At 37.6% G+C, this 12,557-nt stretch overlaps 1 protein-coding gene across 1 annotated transcript; it reads left to right on the top strand.

Annotated features, from left to right (window-relative positions):
• Positions 1–11: 11 nt before the first annotated feature.
• LOC139727057 (uncharacterized) lies at positions 12–4,836 on the top strand (the record flags this gene model as incomplete). The annotated part of the gene is made up of 5 exons (XM_071638037.1): positions 12–115; positions 944–1,224; positions 1,852–2,288; positions 3,538–4,007; positions 4,575–4,836. Coding segments are annotated over 5 exons (1,554 nt in total), but the record flags the coding sequence as incomplete, so codon positions are not given.
• Between the last annotated feature and the right edge of the window lie 7,721 nt (positions 4,837–12,557).

Raw genomic sequence — 12,557 nt, 5'->3', positions numbered from 1 at the left:
CGAAGAACACACAATGCTCCCGTCGGGCAAATCAAAAGGAAAGGGAAAGGGCAAGAATGAAGTACTTCTTTAGAGGAAAAGGGATATGCCGAGAAATGTTCCTGTACCTGCACTGGTAAGTATCAATCTTGTAAATGCACTTGAGTCTTGACTCGAATAAACCTAATCGTGAGCTTGACGTTGATTAAATGCTTCTGCTATAGTCAGCGGATCTCATGACCATGTCTCGATATTAATTGACATCTAGGCCCAAATTATGGAATATTGTACAAATCTAAATTTGTCTCAGAGTTGGGCTGTTTAGAAAATAATGTAGACGTTATTGGGTATTGTACATTTATAGCAGCAGTGTAGCACATTCTACACTGAAATCTCTATAGTCTATTGCCTGCTTTACAATAATTCCTACAAATAATTTTATAACAATACGAATTAAATGAGAAAATACATATGTGATAGTAATACAAAACAACTGACTACTGTACAACAACAATAAAGAAATTACGATGAATGACCAAAATATTGATTACTTCTTCTGTTTTGTTTTGAAAGTCTCTTGTGTTGGTGAAAGGTGAACAGAGTTGGGTAAGGTGTTCCATAGGACTTACACAATTAAAATATCTCTACCTATACTCCTGAATGTATCACTATCATATCTTGAAGGAAAGCATTAATCCTTTCATCTCACTGATGTGGTCTGTACAAACCTTGTTCTTTTAGGCTTCTTTTGCTTGTCCATGGCAGACCAAGAACAGACTGAGTCTGGCCCATACAGTACTGCTAGCCCGGGTACTGTTGTGTAGACCCACTCCTTTTATTTTTAGTACACTTTTAGTTTAGCTTTGAATACTGTAGGTGCCAATTAGTTATGTTATTGACCAATACATAAGTATCCAACTTACAGTATTTCTTATTTTGTTTTCTTCTTTCATCTCCTTTAAAGCATATCACACAATAAGCTGATTGCCTTGAAGAAGTGGTTTCGTGATCATGGATTGACACCGGTGCAGAGAAAGTCTGGTGGGAGGGCACCAAGGACTAACCTCCTATCCCCGACCGACATCAGAGATGCAGTCACCTTCATCACCAACTATGCAGAGGATCATGCTGTCTTCCTGCCCGGAAGGATTCCAGGCTTCAAACGGTCAGACCTGCGTCTTCTGCCAGCTTCTGCCACTAAAGCCTCGGTTCATCGCTTGTACGAGCAAGCAATGAAGGATAAAGGTGTGTTTTTAATTTTTGTAGCATGCATGCCTGTTTTTACATTCCTCAAATACATAGCAACATATGAAGAGTTTGTTTACAAAAACCAGTAAGTTCATATTTGCCAAATGGAGATATTTGCGATTAAAGGTCAAGAAAAATAAAGAGAATAATATGAAAATGTTTGCTTCTTTTGACCATAACTTCAAAAACATACCTTTATTATGTAGTGACCAACATATCATTTTAAATGTATTATTTTGTACTTTATGACAGAGATCGTATTTCAAAATCTTCAAAAATGGACTTATCAGTTTTTGCAAACAAACCCTTCATACAATTTGTATATAAGCAAACAATCTTAAGAAGTAATTGTTCTATTATGTATAAGAGTCAATAGAATTTTTAATGTTACAATACAAGATACATACTGTTGTATGTGCTTATCATGTACATGTGCATTATATTTCCCTCATTCCCACTGCTTTAGGTTTCATTATCACTATGGAATTTGACTTTTGGCTGGTACTGTACACTGATACAAATCTTAATTTACATTGTATACATATGTGTTAATTTGTTCTTACAAAATTTTGTATAGTTTTCAAAAGAATAGCAAAATTTGTCTTTTTGCTTTTGTATTTACAGGTGCCAGGTCGATGGCTCTCAGCACATTCCGAGCAGTGTGGGTGAAGTACCAGCCACGGATAATGACCTGCAAACCCATGACTGATCTGTGTTGGCGCTGTCAGAAGAATACAACTCGGCTGTTCCAACTGGCGAACCAGACAGAGTCGGAGAAGAAGGAGCAGCTGGCATCGCACCAAAAGCATCTAGACTGCGTCATCGCCGAGCGTGAGAACTACCGCCAACAGACAGCTGCAAGTCGCGTCAGCATCACAAGGGATCCAGCTGAGCTTGGACCTCATCCACCATGTTCTCGGGAGGGAGATATGCACTACAGCTTCGACTTCGCTCAGCAAGTCCACTTCCCCTCCAATCCCTTGCAGCCTGGTCCACTGTACTTCCTTACCCCAAGGAAGTGTGGGATATTCGGCATCAATTGTGAAGGCATCCCAAAACAGGTAATTTTTTATATTAGACAGCAATTCTAGTTATAAATCTTTTGGGAGGATGTGAATACTCATATCCTACATTTTTAAATCTTAGATACCAAAATGCAGCTACTGATTTTAAGCCTCATTGCTCATTGTATCAATTTGCTAAAGAAAACATTTTTGACAGAGTTTTCCTGGCTGATGCATAAGGGCAATTCCGCGGTTAGTAACGTTACATTTAAAGAAATTTAGATATTTATTTTTACTGCTAAATCACCATTTATTCATTTCAACTCAAAATCATGTTAAAACATGTTCATCCTCCCCAGGTCTATGATATAGAAAAGAATGAGTACAATTCAATAAATATTAGAATTGCTATGGCAACTAAAAGGGCTGGTTAGTAACGTTACGAAAAAAGGACATGACAAAAAAGTCAATGTCTTGTAACAAAAAGTGTGCAAAATTTCAAGTTACTTCAAACAAAGTGTTGCAGTAATTTCAATTATTGCATCATGACAAATGTTCACGCAAATATTTTTAGCAGTTTGACCGATAATTCATTAGCTAGACCCCCAAATGCATGGTTAGTAACGTTACGGTTAGTAATGTTACATTTGTCCGGAGTAATTCCGCAGGTCATTTCACCCTTCTGTAATTGACAAAATGTCACATGACTTCTGGAGTATTTAAATGTATTCATCTTTTACCTTTTAGCAAAAATTTGAGGAAAAAATTTCAAAGCAACCCACTGTAATTTGCATTTAAGTGAATTTCAGCATCCCCAGTCCCACATGTGCATTTTAAATGATGGTTTTAGATCTCGCAAAATCAATAAATACGAAAAATAAAATCTACTGAAATTGAAAGACCTTAGTGATTGGTGAACATCCATGGCATTAGTTGATACCTAAATTAAAGAGTAAGATAAAGAGGCACATTTCTTTTATCCATGTCATGTCCACCTAACTGCGGAATTGCCCATAACAGAAATTTTACTTTATTGAGTGAACAAAATTTGAACAGAGGTACAAGTGTATTACAACTTTTGTACGTCTACAATGATTGAGGACTAATTTTGTTGGGAAACAAAAGGCTGTTGAAATGTGAACATAAAGTTTGATTCAAGCTAGCATGTACAGCATACATAAAGTAAGCACAGTGTAGAAGAGAATTTCTATTTGAATGTCAATTTTTTTATTCCAAAAGATTTTACAAATTTTTAAGTGTCTTAACCTTTTTTCTTTCTTTGCTTTTGTCTTTTCTCTCTTTTCAGGTCAACTTCCTAGTCGACGAGGGCATGGCCCACTCAAAGGGATCGATTGCCGTCATATCATATCTCCACTACTTCTTTCGCTGCTTTGGTCTGGGAGAGAAGGTCGCCCACCTTCACTGCGATAACTGTGCTGGCCAGAACAAGAATAAGTTTGTGCTGTGGTACCTGGCCTGGCGCTGCATCCATAAGCTGCACATGGAGATCGACCTAAACTTCATGGTAGCCGGTCACACCAAGTTTGCCCCAGACTATGGCTTCGGTCTCCTGAAGAAGAGGTACAGGGCATCAGAAGTATCAACCCTCCAAGACATCGTAGACGTGGTGAGGAGCAGCTCCCCTTCAGGGCTGAATGTCCCAGTCCTTGTAGGGGATGAGTCGGGAAGGCAGAATGTCCCTACATACCCATGGCAGGAGTTCTTGTCAGCCCACTTCAAGCCCATCGCAGATGTCAAGAAGTATCACCACTTCAGGTAATTTACTATTATTACCCTAGTGCACATATTCATATTCAGGTTTAGGACATTTTTTGTAAGAGTGTTATTGAAAATATGTGATAGTGAACGTCAAAAAAAAAGAAAGAAAAAATACATGTTGATTAATTATTGAGAAGAGAGAATAGGACATGTACAAATTTGTCCTAAAATCGATGATCCTCACATGCTTCCTTAGAAGAGTGCTTGTCATGCTTATGATATACATGTCTATGTATACACTGGTAGATTTGTGACTTCTCTTTGTCTGACTTTGTTTTTGTGTTATAAAAAACTGCAATTAAATGAGGGCTTGACAGTTTGGTCAGGTTGCACTACATGTTTGCATCTGAAGCTCATCATTCGTGATGGTCTTTCTCTTATTTTAGTAAATGTAGTTATTTGCAAAAGTTGTTACTCAGTAATCTTGCTTCCTGCACTTTCCTAAAGTCTTTATAGTTAAAGAGATGAATGACCGGCAAGTGGAAATACACATGTACCCATCAAGTCAAGGTTATCTATGTTCATTTTGTGTCATTTTTATATAAAAATTATATCTATGTGCAGATTCACATCTGAAGAGCCAGGAGTGGTGTACTGTCGTGAGTTTGCTGACGATGAAGAGGTGCGACACCAACTTCTGAAGCCTGGCGCAAGACCACCACGAATGCTTCCTCCCAGTCTGCCGGTCCCCGGGCTTCCACAAGAGCGCCAGATGTACCTCTACACCAAGATCCGTCCATTCTGCCGTCCGGAGTCCAGAGACATCACCTGCCCTCCACCTCCTGGAATTGACGTTGGAGAGGAAATGGAAGCAGGACTCCGATAGCTGTACCTTCCTGTCCTACAGTGTACAAGTAGTTGACACTTCAAGAACATTTCCATGGCCTCATGCAGATGTACAGTATACTAATTACTTCTAGGTCTTCCAACCCAAAACTCTTGTTATTTTCTGTTCCACTCAACTAAGTTTGTGGAACGCTGAATATCGCTCAATATGCTCAGGGCGACTATGCAAGATCCTTTTTAGAGTGTTGATTGCTTGATGTTGATTAGTTCTTATGCTTTTCCCAGAAATTGCATTACAACTCTACTATGTTTTGCTTGTGCTACATAGTCTGTCAAGTATTGGTTGATTGTACATCTTCAGTTAATCTGTGCTACAGGTGTATTTCTATTTTTCAAGACTGTAATATGCTAAACACGTACATGTACACATGTATGTACTACCAGATTATGTACAGGAATGATTAGAAATTGCAATGGAGTTTAATGCATCCCATTGGGTGAATTATAGCAATTGTGTACAGTATCTTTTAGTACACTTGTATTTACTCCTGCAATGTACAATGTACATGTTGTTGCATGTTCAACACAACATGTTGATTCTTGTTTCGTGAGCGAGGTTGAATTTTCAGTTATCAGCATGGGGATCCAAAGTTTGAAAGTGACCATCGGGAGGAGTTTAAAAATACTGAATTAGTTCTATTTCTTAATAGCATGAACGACCTACAGTAATTCAGTGGTCTATATTCATGGTGTTTCTGAACAGTGAGTTGTACAATTATGCCATGGTATACTGATTTAGTGCACCCCTTCATCTTTTGATAGTGCGTGAATTACATGTCGGCGTGAGAACAAACCTGTAATGGTTTATTGTAACATTGATCTGTGAATTTTGAGCCATGATTCACCTTGTTTTGTATTGTTTTGTTTGTTTGTTTGTTTGTTTTTTAGATATTTGCACTGTGTCTTGTAAATATATCGGGCTCTCAGAATGATTACATCTCATCAGCCTGCTTGTTCTGACAGTTCTGTTGTGGTTATTTTTGGAAATGGCGATGACTGTTTACAGCAACCTTGGCTTTGTTTGATATTTAATTTGCTGTAAAGATAACTTCTAGGTTAAAGCACTGGGGGGGGGGGGGTGAAAGTGCAATAATATCTACTTGACTTGCATCCAGTCTTGCCCACATTTCATGCACATGTGCAATAATTCACTTTGAGCATGTGCCCTTGCAAAGGTAGTTGAAGCCTCATGAACATTAAAATGAACTTCTGCAGATACAGACCATGTGTAATTATTATCTTTGAGGTCTTTCAAGTCACCAATGTGCTTTCATTTAAACTCTGCCAAAGTTTCTGAAACATGTTTGACATACTGTATTGATTATGCATCAGTTTCTGGACAATGAATTGTATGCCATGGTTATGATGGTACAACTGTACACTAATGTAATGCTACCTCTTTTTCTTTTCATAACTGCACAACAATTCAGCGGTCTACGTGTATAATTATTCATGGAGTTTCTGAACAGTGAGTTGTACAAGTTTTTTGCCATGGTACACTGATTTAGTGCATCCCTTCGTCTTTTGATAATGCATGAATTAGTTGTCTGCCTGAGAACAAACCTGTAATGGTTTATTGTAACATTGATCTGTGAATTTTGAGCCATGATACACTTGTCTTTCTTGGTACAGTAGCTACAGCTGTATTTGCACTATTTCTTGTAAAGAACTTGTAATATCTGGCTCTCAAAATAATTACATCTTATCAGCCTGCTTGTTTTAACAGTCCTATTGTGCTGGTCTTTAGAAATGGCAAGGACTGATTACGGCAACCTTGGCTTTGTTTGATACAGTATTTGCTGTAAAGACAACTTATCAGTTATTGCACAATTTAAAAGAAAATAATACGTACATCGTACTTGACTTGCATCCAGTCTTGCCCATGTTTGATGTGTGCAATTATTCATTTTGTGAATGTTTCCTTGCAAACAAGCTTTTTTTGTGTACATTTATCTCATGATACATTTACACATAGCTGAAAATGTCATACTGCTGTATAAAATTGGGGTGCAATATTTCTCAAGTTGTATTCGGTTTTGATAATGGGTAGCTTTTATATAATGCTTTTTCTTGTAATGTGAAATGTATTACAGTGTAGCAATGATTATTCATTCATTATCTGATTTGTCCTATGCAGCCGTGATCTGTATCACGCTGTTGATCAATCATGTAGCTTAATATGCATCTTTTCAATATGATAATAATCTCTTGTTTACATGTATTGCTGCTGATGTATGGACAATGCTCTAACTTGCCACATACAATGTACATCGTACATTTGCCTGAATGGTGAGTGCACATTTTAATTTCATTTGTTTCAGTTACTCATGCATGAGATGTCACATTTTGCAGTAGTAAAAAAAAAAAAAAAAAGAAAAAGATTGCAAATGAAATAGAATGTTTGTCTCAAATGATCATATTTCTGTTAGGATTCTTTGTCAGAAATCATTATAATGATGGGTGCGGCTGCTGGGGGAATGTGTAGATACACTTTGTACTGGTGGGCCACCTTGTGCGTGGTGATGGAAGGGGGTCAGCTGGTTTTTTTTTTATAAGGTTTCAACATTAACTTAAACTGTGTCAGTCTCCAACACACTTTTTAATTATGATCATGGAAGTACAAGAAATATTTTTTGGTATATGTACATACAATGTATGTATGTATGTTGTGATATCAGGGATCGTCTGTTTATTTTTATTCACTGAATTTGTGGAAATAAACTTGAATTGAATTGAACTTCATTTTTCTCTACTCCTGTGACTTCTACATGTACTTAAGTGTCTCATACGCGATATCTTCTTTCACATCCTATAGTCCTAGTATTCTTTATCATTATATATATTTTTTTTTGAATTAAGTATGTATCTGTACATGTGATGACTGAGTTTGTATGCTGTGTGTTTGTGGCTGTACATGTATGTGCAAGTGTGCTTGAACACACGTGTGTAGTTATGCTATTGCAGTTGCTATTTTGTTTTTGTGGCGTAGTTAGACACCGAGTTAGTTTCCAAGATCTTTACAGTTTACTGCAATCGTAAAGAAAAAAATAACACATGAACAGGCAAAACAAAAAAGAATAACTTCACATAGAACAGGGTTTGCTTATTACCTGTATTGCTAGTGTGGTCAGCAATAGCTCGATAATGAAACCACACTATTGATGACGCATTGTTCTTTTTTTTTAATCATCTACAAACAATTTCTTCCTCTGTTGCATGTGCAGTTTTGTGAGACGCCGCACTTGGCAATCGATGTTTCCAGAAGTTGCTTTACAATGATTGAGCTTGATCGTGCATTGTGTGTGTGTGTGTGTTTGGGGGAAGGGGGGGGGGGGGTATCAACGAACACTTTCAATGGGCCTTAGAAATAAAGGAAGATTCAAGGTATTCAACGTGGAAAAATGGGGGCGATAGCGTAATCACCGACCGGTATCTTTTCAAAAGGGCTAGCCTCGCTATTATCGTACTTTACTGTCTATCCTAATGAATAGATGCGTGGAACGTGTCGGCGCTATTGATGTCAGACAAAACATGTTTAACAGACCCCTCGTTGATAACCTCAAAGTCTTACAAAAGGCAAACGCTGATGTCACTTGAAAAGAAAAAAGAAAAGAAAAGAGATAGGGGACAAACTGGCTGGAAGGTTGGTTTGCAATTTCGGTTTCGCAAGATCTATACTGCTGGAACTTGCTCCTACTCGTGTTCACAATGCCAAGCATTTCTGCTAATTTGAAGCAGTATGACGGTCATCAAATCATCTATAGCGAAAATACGCAACGGAACCTCATTATGAAAAAAAAAAAATCAGTACGATAATGAATTGTTCACGAAAAAAAAAAACCTTTTCCTTGTGTCGATTAACATTGGGGAGAACGTGTTGGGGGCAACGCGTTCTCACAAGACAGAGTGTGCATCATTGTCGATCGTTGAAGAATTAATTTAGCACACAATATAAGAATGGATATAGATGAGTAAATACTGTAGGCCTACATAAGTATAGATACGAGCGAAGAAGGCGCTCGAGTAATGATTGTTTTCGAAGGTGCTGTTCGTTATTCCGATGGTTCGTTAATCCGAAACACACAGATTCCCTATACCTATTATAGAGGTTTGTTAATCCGAAAATGATAAAAGGTTCATCGATCCGAACATTAATTTTGTGGCGTTATTCCAAAGGTTCGTTATTCTGAAGATTCGTTAATCCGAAAATGAAATTGGGAATAATAGCTCCTTTCAAGGGCCGTGGGAACAGCAGTGTAGGAGTGAAGCGTATCGGCATCAAGCAAAGCACGATCACTAATTCTGTAATTTGGATCTTTATTTTCCCTTTCCTTATACTTTCGTCTTGACACTCAAGCAAACGCAGTGGATGTTTTCACATAAGAAATAAAATAAATTCACCTTTCAAAAACTACAGATCAATACCTCTCTTTTCTATCCCTCACGTCACTCTCAGTTTCTCTTCTCTCGCCTTCTATCATAACGTGTCTTTACTTACTAAAACAAATAATTCTCCTGTTCGTGAACATGTGTATGTAAAACGAAAAAGACGTCCCGTTCAGTCAAGCATCCAATGGCTTCAATACGACCCACCCAAAAAGAATGCATAGGGCCTAAATAAAATTACGTCAAAAGTAAGATTGCCGTTTTCCTGACAACACAAATCTTGGTGATATAGAACGGTCGATTTTACTACTCCAAACAAGACAATAGTCGTGACGTTATTTGCGTGTATATACGATTAACGGACTTTAATGATATAAAAGTCTTAAGAACTATACGCATTCTTTTTTTTTCAAAGCGACATTTACCTTACAGTTTCACGCTTTTGCGACACAATTTTACTATTTTAAGACTTGCACGAATGCTTATACTTTTGCGTCGATCTGAACCTTCATCGTCAATTACGATCTTTTTTCCATGTTTCTTCTTCAACTTTATTTCATGTTCCGCTTATTTCGTTCTGTGCTTTGGTAAACTTCCTTCGAGAGGTAGAGAGGAAGAGAGAGAGAGAGAGAGAGAGAGAGGGAGATGACTGATGCCAACTTTCTTATAATTCGATGACGGATTACTTCTTGGCAAATGAATTGCATAGTTGGATCATGGACCTACCGCACTTGGACATACATCGCTTTTTAATTGATTCAAACACCTGTTTCTATCAAAATTGTCACAATAACATTAATATTATCATGCTTTCGTGCTTTGATCTCATCACGACCGCCGACTGTAAGCCCGAAAATGGATGACAACAAGACGGCGCTTTGAGAAATCCAAAAACTGTATGTACGCAGCAGATAATAACACTGTCAAATCAAGGAAAATGTAAGTACAGTTCTAATGTAAATTTGGAAATCATCGCTCAGCCAATTTCATTTGCGAAGTGCACGTATTATACGAGATAGCAAATATTATATTTTGCTCACTATAAGATGTTAAATTTTTTATCAGGTGGCGGCAGTGATGACGGGATCAAAGAAAGATCTCCGATCATAGTCTTTGTTAGTAGGTCCATGGTTGGATATCTCGGTGCACGGTACGAACACAGAATTGCTTTGTTAGCTGCCTTCAGACTTGAAAGTCAATCCTTCTAGAGGTACCGGTGTTTTTGATTGCGAATTATACAATTTCATGGATTGTGCATTCCTGACCACACATTTTATCATTAATAGTAGATATTGAATTTTATTTGTCTATCTACACGCACATTTTCATGTCCCTTAGGTTAGGTGAAAGTTATGTAAAAATTGCAAAAGAAAGAACTCGAGACATCTCTTAGTTTGTTTGATGTCAAAAACAGTTTACATTATGGCGTCTGGATAGGAAGGAAAGATTGATCATTGCGAGTTCCCCGTTGTGTGTGTATGTGTGTGTGTGTGTGTGTCTTTACGAGTCATATCGATATTTGCAAAGACGACCAAAACAAAATAATACTCGTAGTACGCACTCCAGCACAGCGTTAATCAGTACTCTGTGGTAACGCCGTGGGATAATCTGTACGACGGCATTCACTCTGACGTGTGCTCGCGGCAGCGACGGAACAAAGAATGAAATGCGCATGCGTGGGTATATTCGTGTTGTGATTCTCACGCGTCCGCTTCTCCTGGCATTCTGGTCACTGATTGGTCGGTGAGGAGACCACCGACGCTGTGCTTGAATGAGCATTTCGTGGGTTGCTAGGGCTTACCTTCTATTGTCCGGAGGTGAAAACTGATTGCGTGTCCCTTGATCGCGATTGCGTCGCAAGGAAAACTTTCAGGGCGCTTTTCTCGAAACAGTGATTTCCCAGACGTCTCGACATGCTCTCTTTTAAACATCGATATCTCCGCAGCCAATTATTTATATGAGATGTGTTATATATCAGTTTAAAGCAGAAAGATTAGGGAATTGTCTCATGCAATTTTCAAATAATCGACCCCGCGCGACTTTAGGATCATTTTGTTGTAGCGGGTCACATATACATATATATATATATATGTGTGTGTGTGTGTGTGTGTGTATGTGTGTGTATGTGTGTGTATTTTACATGTTATATTATGTATTTAATATGCATTATACGATATATGTTTTATTTCATTGTACAATATAAATAATAATATTACTCCCATTCTCAATCCATGAAGAAGTTTGGAATATCTGAAGATGTCTGTATCTATTTTTTTTTATTAGTGCTTCGCTAAATACAAAACGTGAGCAACAGCAATGTTTGCTTCAGCCACTGGGAAAACACAGCTTCCCTTATGTCTGTCTTCTTTTTTGATATTCAATGAAAGATTCTGCAAAGGTCTGATCTTTTGCAATTTGTTTGGATTGATTTTATTCCCGCATAAATAAAACAAAACATGAATCCCTGTAGTGACGAAACTCCTCTTATTTCTTTCTCTTAGTTGCTAATTAATTCTACAGTAATAATCCATGTTGCATTCTTAATTCGATGTCTGTTCGTTTGCATAGTTCAATTTCTGAAGTAAATTGTTGTGTATATGCTTAGCTGTACATTATGTCTCACAATTCTTTCTTTCACAGTGATAACTGTTCCTCACCATCAATTGAATCTTTTCGGGATATACTAAACAGAAGACAGCTGAATTATCAATGCTTCGATCAACCAAGGTACATGAACATCAATGGGACATTTAAAATATTAACTGTAACAGAACGAAAGAGTCTGATAACTATTAAACGTGAAAACAAAATACATGTAGATGGAGGTTTTCTGCGAGTGGCGTTTATTTTGATGTAACTTTGAAGATCCGTTTCCTGTGCAATAAACAAGGGAGTGATTATAATTTTTAAAGGCCACAAAATTTAATGAATTTAATGGTAAACGTACAAGAAGTAAGGATTGGATTTTATGATAGTATGAAGTCACAAGAATTGATAAACTGCATGTTACCAACTGATATGATATCATGACAGAAGAAAGGATAGAAATTTTCAACCAGAGAAACGCAAAGAAACGGAATAATCCGTGAACGCTTTTTCTTCATACCTTTTTCCCTGTATGAAACTGTCCATGATTTTGAAGAGTAATTCTAATTCAACACGTATTGACATTTCATTCATTTATCACGTTTGCTGCTCAGTTTTGGATTATACACACACCTTGCTTTGACGATATTTGACGTCAATAGCTGTTTGTGATTTGGGTCGACTGTCGGTCCTTGAAGCCTGAGGGCTGCAGTTCAAAAACCAGAGTGA

This window comes from Diadema antillarum, unplaced genomic scaffold (assembly GCF_040938485.1).
Source record: "Diadema antillarum isolate AM-2024a unplaced genomic scaffold, OU_Dant_1.0 seq00000113_RagTag, whole genome shotgun sequence".
In the NCBI taxonomy this organism is placed as follows: Eukaryota; Metazoa; Echinodermata; class Echinoidea; order Diadematoida; family Diadematidae; genus Diadema; species Diadema antillarum.
Note: the sequence above shows the minus strand (reverse complement) of the source record. Positions and strands in the feature narration are given on the sequence as shown.